Source organism: Letharia columbiana, assembly GCF_014066305.1.
Source record: "Letharia columbiana isolate WasteWater2 chromosome Unknown Sc0000025_s0, whole genome shotgun sequence".
In the NCBI taxonomy this organism is placed as follows: domain Eukaryota; kingdom Fungi; phylum Ascomycota; class Lecanoromycetes; order Lecanorales; family Parmeliaceae; genus Letharia; species Letharia columbiana.
The window spans coordinates 147216-161303 of NW_023501067.1; the positions used below are offsets into that span (position 1 = coordinate 147216).

General features: G+C 41.9%; 5 protein-coding genes across 5 annotated transcripts; 4 read left to right on the forward strand and 1 right to left on the reverse strand.

Annotated features, from left to right (window-relative positions):
- Nucleotides 1–57: 57 nt before the first annotated feature.
- On the forward strand, nucleotides 58–1698 carry HO173_007521 (uncharacterized protein; the record flags this gene model as incomplete). Its single annotated transcript, XM_037309424.1, has 2 exons — nucleotides 58–333; nucleotides 391–1698. The coding sequence occupies 2 exons, from the start codon at nucleotides 58–60 to the stop codon at nucleotides 1696–1698; spliced, it is 1584 nt and encodes a 527-aa protein (XP_037163503.1).
- Nucleotides 1699–2016: 318 nt separating this feature from the next.
- HO173_007522 (uncharacterized protein) lies at nucleotides 2017–3130 on the reverse strand (the record flags this gene model as incomplete). The annotated part of the gene is made up of 2 exons (XM_037309425.1): nucleotides 2017–3046; nucleotides 3117–3130. 2 exons carry the CDS (start codon nucleotides 3128–3130, stop codon nucleotides 2017–2019), a joined length of 1044 nt encoding a protein of 347 aa, XP_037163504.1.
- A 2958-nt stretch (nucleotides 3131–6088) lies between these two features.
- On the forward strand, nucleotides 6089–7073 carry HO173_007523 (uncharacterized protein; the record flags this gene model as incomplete). Its single annotated transcript, XM_037309426.1, has 2 exons — nucleotides 6089–6271; nucleotides 6324–7073. The coding sequence occupies 2 exons, from the start codon at nucleotides 6089–6091 to the stop codon at nucleotides 7071–7073; spliced, it is 933 nt and encodes a 310-aa protein (XP_037163505.1).
- Nucleotides 7074–7659: 586 nt separating this feature from the next.
- On the forward strand, nucleotides 7660–8148 carry HO173_007524 (uncharacterized protein; the record flags this gene model as incomplete). The annotated part of the gene is made up of 1 exon (XM_037309427.1): nucleotides 7660–8148. The coding sequence occupies one exon, from the start codon at nucleotides 7660–7662 to the stop codon at nucleotides 8146–8148; it is 489 nt and encodes a 162-aa protein (XP_037163506.1).
- A 118-nt stretch (nucleotides 8149–8266) lies between these two features.
- HO173_007525 (uncharacterized protein) lies at nucleotides 8267–9174 on the forward strand (the record flags this gene model as incomplete). Its single annotated transcript, XM_037309428.1, has 2 exons — nucleotides 8267–8434; nucleotides 8500–9174. The coding sequence occupies 2 exons, from the start codon at nucleotides 8267–8269 to the stop codon at nucleotides 9172–9174; spliced, it is 843 nt and encodes a 280-aa protein (XP_037163507.1).
- Between the last annotated feature and the right edge of the window lie 4914 nt (nucleotides 9175–14088).

Below are 14088 nucleotides of genomic sequence, written 5' to 3' on the forward strand. Positions count from 1 at the left end.
CGTCATTCCATCACTTGTTTCTCAGCTTGCACCTTTAGCTCTGCCCAAGTCGATAAAATGCCTAGCAAAGGCATCACAGTATACAGCTACATCTCCGTGGAAGGCTACAAAGTCGAATTCACCGCCCCCAAGACTTCTGTCCGAAACACAGCCGCGGACAATTTTACTGCCAAAGATCTCGAAGTCGAATCATCCAACATCGAAGGCATCCGTCATTATACCGGCCGCTTCGAATGGAAAGCCTTCGATCCCGACGGCAACATTGTCGGCAGCAGATACAATGACATCAATAGTCTGACTGGCAATCTGGAGGGCGGGAGCATGACTTCTACCGTATGCGCCCTCTTTCACAGACATGCATACAGCGAAGTACTTGCTGACGAGAGATAGGCAGAGTTCGCCCCAATCGTCACGGACGCCGTGGTCATAACCTTCGGCTTCTACGACGCCGGCCACGGCGAAGCTGGTCTCACTAATCACGACCAATGCTACGTAACTATCTGTTCAACCAGCAACAAAGCATGGATGGGTGCCGTAGCTCCGCCGGGCTCACCCCAGGCCCAACACCCATTCTCCCGCTTCGTACTCGCAGCACCGCACGATAACGGTATGAACAGTATGCAACAAGCCGACGCAGTGCTCTCTTCGGTCAATAGTGACATGGTAGCCGACCTGCGCAAGATTGTGCCCGGACTGCACCACTTTCCCCACATCCCCGACGAGGCACTCGTGCATATGCTACCAAACATTGTGTACGGCGTGTCCATTACGCAAAAGAAGCAGGTTCCTGTGATGCTTACCCTCGGAGCAAGGTACTTTGAATTCCGTCCCGCGGAGCTTCTACCCGCGTTCCAGAAAGTATCCAAATTACCCAACAAGTTCTACTTCCAGCATGCGTGCATCCCCGGGCTAGCATTTGACGAGTTCCTCGACGATCAGGTCCAGTTCCTGGATGCTAACCCCACGGAGATAGTCACGCTCCATATCCGCTACGACAACATCATCAAAGAATGTAAAAAGCCCACCGAAGAAGAAATCCACCAGGCCCTCAACTCCGCATGCGCCAGAGCCCAGAATGCTAAACTGACCTGGGGCCACCGGGAATGCTTCAGCAAGCCAATTGACACCCTCCGCTCGACCGGCCAACGCCTCATCGTCGTAATCATGGCCGAGAAATACGACTCCTGGACCGCTTCAGCCTACGCCACCTTGAAAGCGGATCCCATACTCGGGCGCTTCGAGTCCATGAACACGGCCGGCCAAGAATCGACCGACATAACCGTGTTGCAATGCCAAGCGACATCGCAGAGTATCAAAGAGGTCTTAATTTACAGCGTCGTGAGCGCGAACGCGGCATCGAGTTGTCTGACTAGCACGAAAGGAGCGTTGGACATGCAGACGCTGCCATGGATCCGGGCGAATGCACTGGATAGGTTGCAGGCGGAGAAGACGATTGTGATTATGAACGATTTCATTGACGGGGCAACGACGGATACGAGTATTGAGTTGTCGAGAAAGAGGTTGGGCGTTGACACTCTACGCGATGTAAATTCAGCGGATGGTCAGGGTGCAGCGAGTCGAGATGAACAGGGGCAGGAAGCCTTAGTCCGGCCATTCCAGGAGGCTTCAGTTGAAGACAAAGCGATACAAAAGAGGCCGATTGAAGACTCAGCTCCGATGCCTGGCAGGTTTGACTGAACCGAGACACTCGTGCTGGATACCACAATGTCGAATTTGGATAACCGCTCATGCCTCTTCATCGACGAAACTTACTTTTTCACATGCCCTTGTCACATACTTAGTCAATCTGAACAAGATTTTGGAAATTTGCAAGATTCCCAGCGCCGCCACTCACATAAGCGAATCCTACAAGCTGAAGTAGTCTCCAAGAATTTAATAACAGACTAACAGACATGTAAAGTCGAAACCACAATCCAGAGAAATCCCGCTACGATCCCACCCCAACACCCTCTCGCAAAGTCAAGCTACGTACAGTATAGCCCTCCCACGCAAGCACTACCAAACCCTATGACCCTTCTTATCATACCGCACGAGTGGCAAGTCATCCATCGTGAAATATTTCCTCCCGGGGGCCGGAGCCTCGGTCCCAGCATCCCGGCCCGCCGGATGTTTCCTCTTGCCTCGAGTCGCACTCACCGGAAGCTTGGGTGGGGCCATGGAAGAAGCGGGCTTGCTGGGTGGTCCCATGGAGGTCGGTGGTGTGCTGGGCGGTGCCGTAGAAGGAGATGGTATGCTAGGCGGTCCGACCGAAGACGAAGGTCTGTGGACCTCGACGACGTCCTTGCTGTTGTCCTCGGCGTCGCTGTCGCTGTCGGTGTTATATTCCGGCACGAGGTTAGTTACGGTTTTCCCGGTCGAAGAGGTCGCGGGGTGGTTGGATCGGACGTGGCTAGTGCGGTCGTCGGTCGAAGGGGCAGAGTGAATCTGTTGGCTTTGAAGAATAGCGTTCTTCTCCTTGCCCTTCACCACAGCCTCCGTCTCCTTACCTGTCTCCGCACCCTGACTGTTCCTCCGGTCAAGCAAACTGTTATCCTGGGGCACATACATGGTCTTACCCAACTGCGTGTGTCTCTGCGCAATCTCTCTGCCCTCTGTCTCGATATCCTCAAACGCTTTCGGTTTCCCTTTCAAGCACCCCGCATCCACCAACCTTTCCAACATTCCCTGAACCCAGAACAGGCTTCTAGATTTCCGATTATCCGGCACACTAGTGGAAGGACTAGAAGAAAGCAGTGTGTCGTCCAGCTCCTTTAGGTTTTTGACTTCAGCGATCACCAGCCAACCGAGCATATTTTCCTGGTCTCGGAGTCTGCCTTGATGTGCTTCGAAGCGGCAACGATTACCTCTACCGTGGCCAAGTCGCCAGAGCAACAGGTACTCTTGTTCCTCCGAAGCACCTTCTTTCTTCGCGGGGTAGACTATGAAGGACCATCTGTAATCTTCTTCATTAACATCTGTGTTGGAGTAGATTCCGATGAAGAGAAGCGGAATTCCGACGAACGGTGAGTCGAAATTGGCGGTAGTCCTTGCATCAAAGGTTGGCGTTGTATTTCTTTGGCAAGACACAAGATCAGGACAGGGCTTGGTCTACTCACCTATCTTTAGACATCTTGACTGTTTTGGGGGATGGGAAAGAGGTGAGCGATGATGAGCCCTTTTATGTAGTACACAGCCTACCCATTTTGTATTCGTGTCACATCGGACAGCTCTTCGCTTCAATTTGAGCCGCAAAGGATCATTGTACTCACCCGAATGCCATCGTGACCCAGAGGCCTATCAGAATCATGTTCATAGTCTGATAATGACATTCCTTTTCGCCTTCCCGCAGCTTCAGGCGGTCACGCAAGCCCGAAGCCGAGTTGACGGCAGCCAGCAATTGTACACGGGCATGTCTGAGATTACTGTTTAGCATCAGACACCCTTGACTTATCGTCGAAGCTAAATCTACGAAAAGTCTTTTCGCGTGAAGTAGCGTGCTCGGAAAGCCAGTATGCGCGAGAACCAACAATGTCAGTACATCAATTGAACATCCGAGTTGTCACTTCCATGGAATGCTGACCGAGCTGCACTGCAGACAAATTCCACTGATACAGACATACTTGAATTATCGAGAGGCAGAATCGTCTCTCTCAATCTTGACGAGGGAGTAGCAACAATCCTTCGTATCTTCAAAGCCCAGGATGATGTTGGCGGATTTAAGATCTGGGCTTATACTGTCAGCGCTTTTTGTAACAGATGCAACTCGCCATCCCTTGACCGTGTGTAATACGTGGCACTCCATACGAAGAAACTTGAGACGTTATAGGATAGGCTTCAAGCAAGCCTTGACGGTGATTGGCGACAAGCCTTCTGGGCCAAGACGTCGGCCTATTAGCCCATTACTTCTCTTTATGGTTCGAACGCCAAGAGTAAGTTTTCTCCAAAGGTTCCATGAATGGGATAGTACTGTATCAATCTAGTATAAGGTGGACCTCTACAATTCCACTGCATTCGAGATACGCTGAGATATGGCAAGCTCTGTTTCAGCGGCTTTGCAGTCGCCCGTAAAACAAGTGAAGACTTCAAAAGCCACACAGCGCTCTGATTGCCATAGTAATCTGGGGAAAAATGGCTCAGTACACCATCAAGTCACCAGCTTTTGAACATCCTTAGCTAGCCAGACGGTGGAGCCAGTACCGTAGCCAAGCTTGGAAAGACGCTAATATCCGTTAATTTGTCTCTTCAATGTGGGCTGAACAGATTTTTCTCGAATCATTGTCAGGGTTTCCTTCTTCGTCCAGACGATCTTCGAGGCTTTAGACGACGAACGCCTTGCTTGGCATAGTCGAACACCCGTCCCGGAGCAGAAGTAGTCAGCGTGCGATCACGAAGCTTATGCCTTAGAGATTCGGAATGCTTCTAGTTGGAGTGTCTCTCCTGCGAGAGAGAGGCTGACCGCGTAAGACTGCCTATCCAAGATATCCGCGTGCTTGAGGCTGTTTTCAACAAGGGCGAACCAGTGATTCCCGGACCGGCCGCCAGACATGCATGGTCGTGGATTCTGCGGTCTGGAAGGCAGAAGCCACTCCTTTAGTATGTTTAAAGGTTCCAGTACTGTCTTTCCTTTGCCCTTCGGAGTATGGAGATTATCAGACCGCACAGGAAAGACGACGAGGAAGCCGCCGTTTTTGCTCATGGACTTTCAGCTCCGTACTCACTTGCTCCTCCAGTTCAGAATCCCAACCTCAGAAAGCAGATAATATCGCTTAAACTGCACAAGAGGCTATGACTTGAGTATTGGTTGTGGTGGGAGAAAGTGACTTTTCTCGGCACCACGCACGGTCAGATTGTGCGCCAAGGCTTCCGGTCACGTGCCTTGTGGCGTTAGCCACAACTCGACTCCCCAAACCTTCATTCCTTTCACTCTCTAATACGAACCTTTTTCAAATCGAGCGGCTGTAAACCAAGTAGGTCTTCCAGATCTGTGAAGTCAGACTACGCTTTTGCCATTGCTCCGACGCCTCTCGTGGGCTTGAAGCCTCGAAATATCTCCACGAAATCCTTACTTGATCGAGCAAGCTTGAATCCAAAGTGTAAGACTAATGCTGGTATCTATTAGGAACAGGGCCTCATCTTATTTTATTTCGGGCCTATCCAACTACGGCGGAACCTCGTCGCCGGTCCCAGTCCCAGAGAACTGCCCACGTCCGATTGTGACTAGGATTGGATTTCTAGTACTATGTGGAATCACTTTGACGAGAATAAATAGAAAGACAGCGGAAATAAAAATACCAACGCCAATGAAAATTCCATTGAAAAGCCCCGAGGAGAACTTTTCATTCGCTGAGGATGTCTCATGAAAAATACCATCATCGTATCATGGCGTTTGCAAGAACAAAGCACATTCGGGGGTTTACAGTACCACAATAATCGAGCTATGAAGGTACATTTGAGCCGTAAAATAATATGTAAACCTTCAATCATACTACACAGAAAGAGAAAACGAGCCTGAAGCCATCAAGCCTTGTCTCATTTAAGTTTTTCCTCAAGGCACGGGGCGTCCATTGCAGCTGCAGCTCGGCTTGGACTACTCCTCTATTACCTAAAGCATCTCGTTCCATACTCTACGGTTTTTTCTCGTTTCTGTGGCTTGCAGAAAGACAGATTCTAGACTCCAAGCCTTCGTCGCGGTATGCTCTTCCATGTGGCCCTCACGCGGAGTTTGTCATGTCTGCTAATGCATGGCAAGATAGCACATGGCATGTTTCATCTATCAACGCCGTGGCAACTCTCACGCCGCAAAAGTTCGCCAAGCCTTCTCTTCTATCGAAACCGCTCAGTATTCGGAATTCCTAATTGGTGTCTAGACCGCGCCAGCTTTCCATCGGAGAGCCCCGTATGACTTCGTCTCTTTCTATAAGAAGGGCATCCAAGTCCCCAACAATCCGCTTTTCATCATCACAAGTCACCAGGAGATTAAGAACCAATACCCTCATTCTACTATAGAAAGACCCTGAATATCTTCGGCATTTATCTCAAATACCACAATCTCTTAGAAGAACACTCCTTTACTTTCAAATCTCCTAACATGCGTTCTACAATCATCCTATCATCTCTCGCCAGCCTCGCTGCCGCCGCACCTGCTGCAGCGCCAAGTCCAGCACCCAGCAGCTCGTCTTGCGCGTCGCAGACAGCACAACCAGGAGGCTACGGTCCCAAGTCGACTAACCCTGACACAGCCGAAGCCTTCCTTGCCAACCAAGTCTATTCCGTACGTGTATTTCCACCCTTCAATGACTTGCGCTTGACTAATAGCTATTCAGAATGCCGCTTCAAGCGCCGTCACACCACCCGGCTACGCACAATCCTTCGTGAACCTCCAAGCCGCGACAACCACCAGCAACTACCTGACATACTATGACCTCCAAAGTTACGACCCGTCCGTCTGCAAGGCCAAATGCGACGCAGTGACCGGATGCACGGCATTCAACCTCTACTTCGAGCGAGATCCCAGCGTTCTCCCCGACGCATCCGCATGCCCGAACCCATCCAGCTTCACAAATGTCAAATGCAGTCTCTGGGGCACCGCCCTCACATCCGCCACAGCTACCAACTCGGGGCAATACCGCGCCTCATTCCACGTCGTGATCGCCGGATCGAACGGCTACAACAAACTCCCGCCCGCACAACCCGGATTCGACGGCCCAACCCCCTTGACCGGCGCCATCATCGCCCCCGACGGCTCCACCTACATCGGCGTGCGCTTCCAAGCCGGCAGCACTCTGAACACGACGTTCTGCGCCTCCGAATGCGCCGCCACGACCGCCAACGACCGCTCTACCCCAAAGGCCGACGGGACCTACATGCCATGCAACTTCTTCAATGCCTGGGTCGGGGTTCTCGGGGGCGTCGTTGACGGCACGCATTGCGCTGAGTACACCCAGCCGTGGGGCAAGCCGTATGACACCAACTACGGACAGATGCGAGGCAACCAGGTCTACAGTGTGACGCAGAGCTATGGATACTCGCTGAACCCCCAAGACTCTGGGAAAGTGAGCGCGACGAACGCGTAGGGGACGAGGCTCTATTGATAAGAAATACTGAGAAGAGAGACCTCCAGGAAGATTGTAAATGGAAACATTCCGAGTAGTTTTTGCTGGAGTTCTGCAGTCTGTTTTGGCATTTATACTTTGGCACATCGCGTACGTAGAGCTTGGGCGTCATTTATCAGGGTCTTTGCTAGGGTATGTACACTATGAAAGAGCAGTGATGTTTGTCCAGTTTCATAGATGTCATTCAAACCAACTCGTCTAGTTTCACGTCTCACAATCGACGTTGTTTGCTTGCCATTCACCATGTTCCGGACCACATATGCGTGCCGACCTTGCGCTACAACAGTATTTGTTCCACGCACTTACCTCGTTCCACGTTACGATCGGAACACTGTACGCAATCTTTCTCATACCAGCCATAGCTAGCAAGTCATGTGCGTGGCATATCTTCGCGCGACCTATTTCGAAATCTTCCACGCAACTCTATGCTTGCCAACAATTCTGATAGACGAATCCTATTTTGACACGCAAGGGAAGATAAGAGCAAAACGACGTCAGAGATGACCGGGTGAGACTACCGATCTTGCTGACAACTCACCTCGAGAGAATGATAGACCCGATAGACCTCTCCAAAGCCATCGGAATTGTAGTTCCCCAACACGAAATCGAGGAAGCTAGGCAAGATAACGCGCCGACCAATGGCGAGAACGGCAGAGGTTCTGTGAGTGCAGATTTTATATCCCACTGGAGCTCCTCACCTTCATTGGGATACTGTCGGGCCAAATCGGAGACGGTCTTCATCATAACTGAACCAGTGTTCCGAGGACGTGGGCCAGACACGCTAGTGCAGAAGCTTCATGGATTTACACTCGTCCTATACGGTCGATGGGCCGACGAGGAGATGAGGCGATCGAAAAGAGGACGAAACATAGCCTCCTTCAAGGCTTGTTCTGCTCTTCTTTTCAGATTTAACTCTCGGATTCCCAGCATACGGTTAGTATACCCTGGACTTGCCTCTGCAACCGGTATTCGAGCTTCTCTATCATCAGAGATCCTCCATCTTCTAGCAGTCTTACAGCACACTCCCTTTCCCTGACCCATACACCTTGCGGGTAGACTCTTGCATCTCTGTGGATTCCGCAAGCCTTGCAGCCATAAACATAGCAAGTCTCCTTGGTGTTTCAGACCAGATCTGTATCCGGGCAATCAACGATATGGATAAGAAGATGTCAGGAATATCGAAACCTGACACGGATATTTCAAAATTGTCTGGAAAATCGAAACATACGGAGGCCCTTGCTATCGCTCCAGAAACAGTACAACTGGTCTGGAACTATAGCAAGATGTCAGTAACGGAAGTACCAGACCACTGGATGGATGTGGTAAGTCTTCGAAATTAGATAAGACACCTCTAGCAGGCTGCAGATAGCTGACGGTCTCCTTGCAGCTCAAAAAGCACCAAACAATTGGCGCTAATCCCAGCCTTTGGCTGGCATGGTTTGCCGATTGCACCATCATCCAGAGCCCCGTCTACAAGAAAATGAAGGCTCGAATGCTGAAAGGAGAGAAGCTATTGGAGCTGGGTTGTGGTTTCGGGCAAAATATGCGCAAACTTTGTGTCAAAGGCGTAGCAGCTGAAGACCTCTTCGGGTTTTACACGGATAGGATCCTCATAGAGGCTGGATACGATCTTTTTGTGGATCGAAGCACGCAGATGACTTTCTTCACTGGAGACATCGTAGCCGGGACATTCGAATTCGAGCGCTTTCACGACAAATTCAACATCGTCTTCGCAAGCATGTTCTTTCACCTTTTCGATTGGACTGAGCAGGTTGCTATAGCGAAGCAAGTCGTCAACTTCCTGCGAAAGGAACCGGGGTCGATGATTTTCGGGCAACAAATTGGTCACATCAAGCCTGGGTTGTACCAAGTCGGAAGAGAATCCGCAGGCTATGCGCACAACACTGCCACCCTACAGCAAATGTGGGACTTGGTTGGCAGCGAGACCAAATCGACTTGGCATGTGCAAGGTATTATGGATGTCAATGATAACATCGCTGCCCTCACCCAGGATGATAACACGCGTTGCCTGCGATTCTGGATCCGCAGGTTATGGAACTAGGATAGCAGAATGCTTGGAGGCTTGCTTTTCTGTCCCTTACAGAAATAGGTTGGTCTGAAGATAGCAAGGAGCTCTATGAATCAGTGTAGAGACCCTCTTTTTGACAGGAGTCTATCGAACCATCCTCCCTTGTCTACGGCGTTTTCTTCATAATATTCAATCACTCCTAGAAGCAGGATCCTTCGATCTTGGAGTAGCCTCATTGCAGCGGAGATATCCATTCGCTTAAGTTTCTAAAAGATTGCGAAGCATGTAAGTCGAAAGAAGAATTCATGTTGAGGAACAGAACTCAGTGGATGGAAGGGTTTGAGCCTCGCGACTGTTGAAGTTGGATGTCACGGATGTGATGCCTCCATTAGGCGAAGAGTAAGAGGATTTCGGCGCCTAAAGGACAACCCAAGAAGGTGCCGCAACTACATTTGTGCATGCATAAAGCGAGCATAACATATCGGCCAGCCGCTAGTAGCCCTACAGCCTTGGCATCCTTGTTTCAACTGCTTATTATAATATGTGCTAGGGCGCGAGACTATTTAGTAGTAAAAAGCTTATCGAGTTACGTAATATAGATATAGACTTAAATATAGTCTTTGCCTCAGTCCCTCAGAACGTGCCAAGATCGCTAAGCCCCTTTGGGTTAGCTCGCCTCGCTAAGCCCCTTCGGGTTAGCGCCTTCTACTACTACGGAACTTGAAGAAAGCACGTCTAAGGGCAAATCCTAATCTTACGCGTAGATCCGGCTTATTTCTAATAAAATACAAGGAATCCCGTATAATTTCGCATTTTTGACTTAAGTACAAATTTTAACTACGTATTTTGAATGTATTAAAATACGTTAACAAATTAACGCGTGTCGTCGAGTATTTACAACACACACATACATATATAAATATATATACGCGTACGCACACATAAGTAAATCATTGACTTTTCTCTATTCTTCTCCGTTACTCTCTGTTTTTCTCTATTCTTCTCCATTTATTCTTCTCTATTTCTTTTAAAAAAACTTGCGCGCATTGCGGTAATTTTTTGGCATTCTTAACATACAAATTCCTTAGCATTCTTAGCATTTTAAAGCTAAATCAGCCTCGAATACCAACGCACCACAATTCACTTATTTATTTACGTCAAATACGTGCTCCGGAGGCTCATACATACATACGAATCTTCCGACAAAGAAATCTCGAGCCAGTCGATTATTGTTGTTGTTGCGCAATACTCAAAATTCGGTATCAGTTCTAACAATTTTTGAATGCCCATGTCAACGTCGCTGGATTCTCGAGGGATGATCTTGAAAAATGGCGTATTCGATAGAGAAGATATAAAATAATTAGCTTATATCGAGAAATAGATTATTTTAATAGAAATTTAAATCGCAATCGTGCCTTAAAGATGATTATTCATGAAAAAAAAATATAAGCTCAAAATTTATATAGGACGTACGCCAAAATAGTGCGGATCTGATAAGATTACGGGGTTTTACACTCAGATCTACCGTCGTTTAACTGCGAAGTTAGTAAGCTAACTCGAAGGGGCTTAGCGATCTTGGCAGATCTAAGGGACTAAGGTAAATATAGTCTATTTTAATTTTTTTATCTTTATAACTAATAATAGTAATCGAAATTATATCTAGATCTTATAGTATAATAGAAAATTATTTTAAAAACTATATATTTTATAACTAGTAACTAGTTACGTAACTAGTCTAATTTTAAATAAATAAGTTTAAATTTATTAAAATTTTATATATATTAAAATTTTATAATAATTTAAATTATTAAGTCTATAATATACGTAATTACATATCTACTATATATAAAAAACTCTCTCTATATTATTCGTATTTATCTAATATTTACTATATCTTACTTACTAATATACTTTTAAATAAATCTATAGATATTCTTTTTTTAATATTCTAGAGCTATAGTACGTATATATAATCGTAGAATATATTTATACGTATTATAATATACTTTTATATATTATAACGTATTAAAATATACTAGAATATACTTTTAATATATCGAAGCGACGATATAATATAATATAATAGAAAGTTACGACGACGATAAGATATAGTAAATATCTTTATAAAGTATATTCGATAATAGATAAGATATATATATCGCTTTAATTAAGATAGTAGACGATTAAGTAAAGTAATAAGAATATATTAACATTAATTCGAATAGCGAAAATTTCGAATATAGTAAAGAGCTACGGCGACGATAAGATATAGTAAATATTTCTATAAAGTATACTTAGTAGTAGATAGAATATATATATTATTTTAATCGTAATAATAGATACTTCTAATATATAGTTATCGTATTATAATAGTAGTTAATATAAAAGAAAGTAGTAAAATAACGCTTTCTCTATAGATATAAATAGAATCTATTATTTAGTTAGTCGATGGGCTTAGATGAAAATTAATAGAATAAGAATTAGTTTCGCTTAACTTATCTAGCTACTACTATACTCTATAATTATACTTTCTATATATAGCGAATAAATAACTAAATTATACTAGAAATATATTTATAATTAACTTATTAATAAATCTTTATATATAAGACTAGTAGATAATAACTAAGATAATTAAGATAGAGTAAAAGAGTATAAAAGAGTAAAAGATATAGAATAGCTATTTTTATCTCTTTAAAACTTATATACTAATTTCTAAATAGGTTTAGCGTCTTACTTACTTAGTTAATAACTTCGCTATTAAATAGTTTATAATATCCTCTACTTTCTTAACGATAGAGCTTTATCTTTATTTTTTATTAATAGTATTATATACGATAAATAGAAGAAATTTATTTTATTAATAATATTTATTATTAATTCGCATCTTAATATATAGACTCTAGTTTTTTAGAAACTAATTATAGAAGAAATAAACTTCGATAGCGAGATTAATAATATAACGAACTTTAGATAGAGCGATATAGATAAAAATAATAATAATAATACTTTTAATAGCTATATTCATAACGGTTTAATCGAGAGTTAATTCTTAACTTTTATAAATAATAATAGTATATACTAGAGTAAGAGGAATTTACGTTCGAGTATATATATTATTATTATACTTCTACTACTATATTCGTAATAGTATAAAAATTATATATCTTTCATTAATAAGAATAGTAGCTCGTCTACTATAGTCGTTAACTTTAATAAAAATTATTATTAATATAGTCTTAAAGAGGTTCTAAACGTTATTTATTTAGAGAATTCAATATATCGTTAATATCGTTTTATTAATTAGTTTCTTATTAATATATAGATTTTACGTTAGTATAACCTTTACTTTCTTTAATAGTAATACTTTATTATCGAGATTGCTATAGTTATTTAAACTCGTCTATTTAAAGTCTTTATCTATATTAATAGCTTAAATATTTATAACTAAATACTTAAGAGACTTTAAATACTAAATATTATAGTCGTTTATCTTATAATTAATAATATATAATTGTAGAGCGTTATAAAATAACTTCTACTTTACGATACTAAGTTATTTCTTTATTTAAGTTATAAGCGATTATTAACTCGATACGTTAATAGACTTATTATATAGTTAATTAAGAGTCTTATAAAATTAAATAGCCTTAAACGAGTTATCTTACTATTATATTATCTATAAAAAAATAACGATTTAATTAAATACTATATATACTCGATAGTCGACTAAAACGTTCTTAGAATTATAAGAAAGAGTGCTATATAGAAAGATCGTAAGAATTAAAGAAAGTTATCTAAAATTACTATAAAAAAGAATATTTATCTCTTTATAAAGGATATTAAATTTATATCTAATTTAATATAATCGACGATCGATATAATAAAGAATTTATATATCTATTATTAATTTCTTATTAATAATTAATAGCTAGTAATTTTAAAAGACTTTCTAAAGTCGAGATAGAGACTTCTCTTTTAATTATTAAAAACTTCTCTTTACGAATAATAATAATAGATAATATAGAGTAGAATTATAGATTAAGTAAGCGGTTATCTTAATAAGAGCTTCTCTTAGAATTAAATAAATCTTTTCTTAATCGTATAAGTTATAGACTAGATATTTCGATATTATATTAATAACTTTTAATTTTTCTATATTAGTTATATCGTTAATATAGAGAAGAAGTTAAATCGTATTATCTTATTAATAGTAATTTATAATTTAATTAAATATTTTTCTTTATTTAGTATTAAGAGTAACTAGATTATTAATCTCGCTAAGACTTACTAAAGATAGAGAATCGCTATTAATTATATTATAAATAAATTAGATATATAATATAATCTTATCGATATCGATAATAAAATCTCTTATTAGTTAATTATAATCTAGATTCTCTAGTCTATCTTTTAAATTAGTCTCGATTAAAATTATATTACTATTATAATATAGATTTCGAAGAACTAATAGCTTCTTATCTTAATAGTCTAGATTTTTATTATTTATATCGATAAGATACTTATTTAATAACGATAGTTTATAGATAAATAAGTCTTTTAAAGAATTTAATAGATAATTATATTCCCCTTAACGATAGTCTTTATAGACTTATTTTTAATCTTATTCGATAATTAATAGATTAGATAGATCGATCTTATAAAAGAGATAATAAAGTAAGTATTATCTTAGCTCGATATTACTCGAAGTAATTCTTATTTTAATTAAATCGGAGATATAGATATAAAATCTTCTAAATTCTAATAGATTAAAAGATCTTATTTCGCTAGATATAATTTCATATAATTTATATAAAACTTTAATTCTCTAAAGTTTTATTATAAAAGTAATAGCGTTTAATTTAAATCTTATTTAGAGTAGTAATTATTTCGTTTAAATAAAGCCTTCTATATTAAATATTATTTAATTAAATATTAAGATTAATT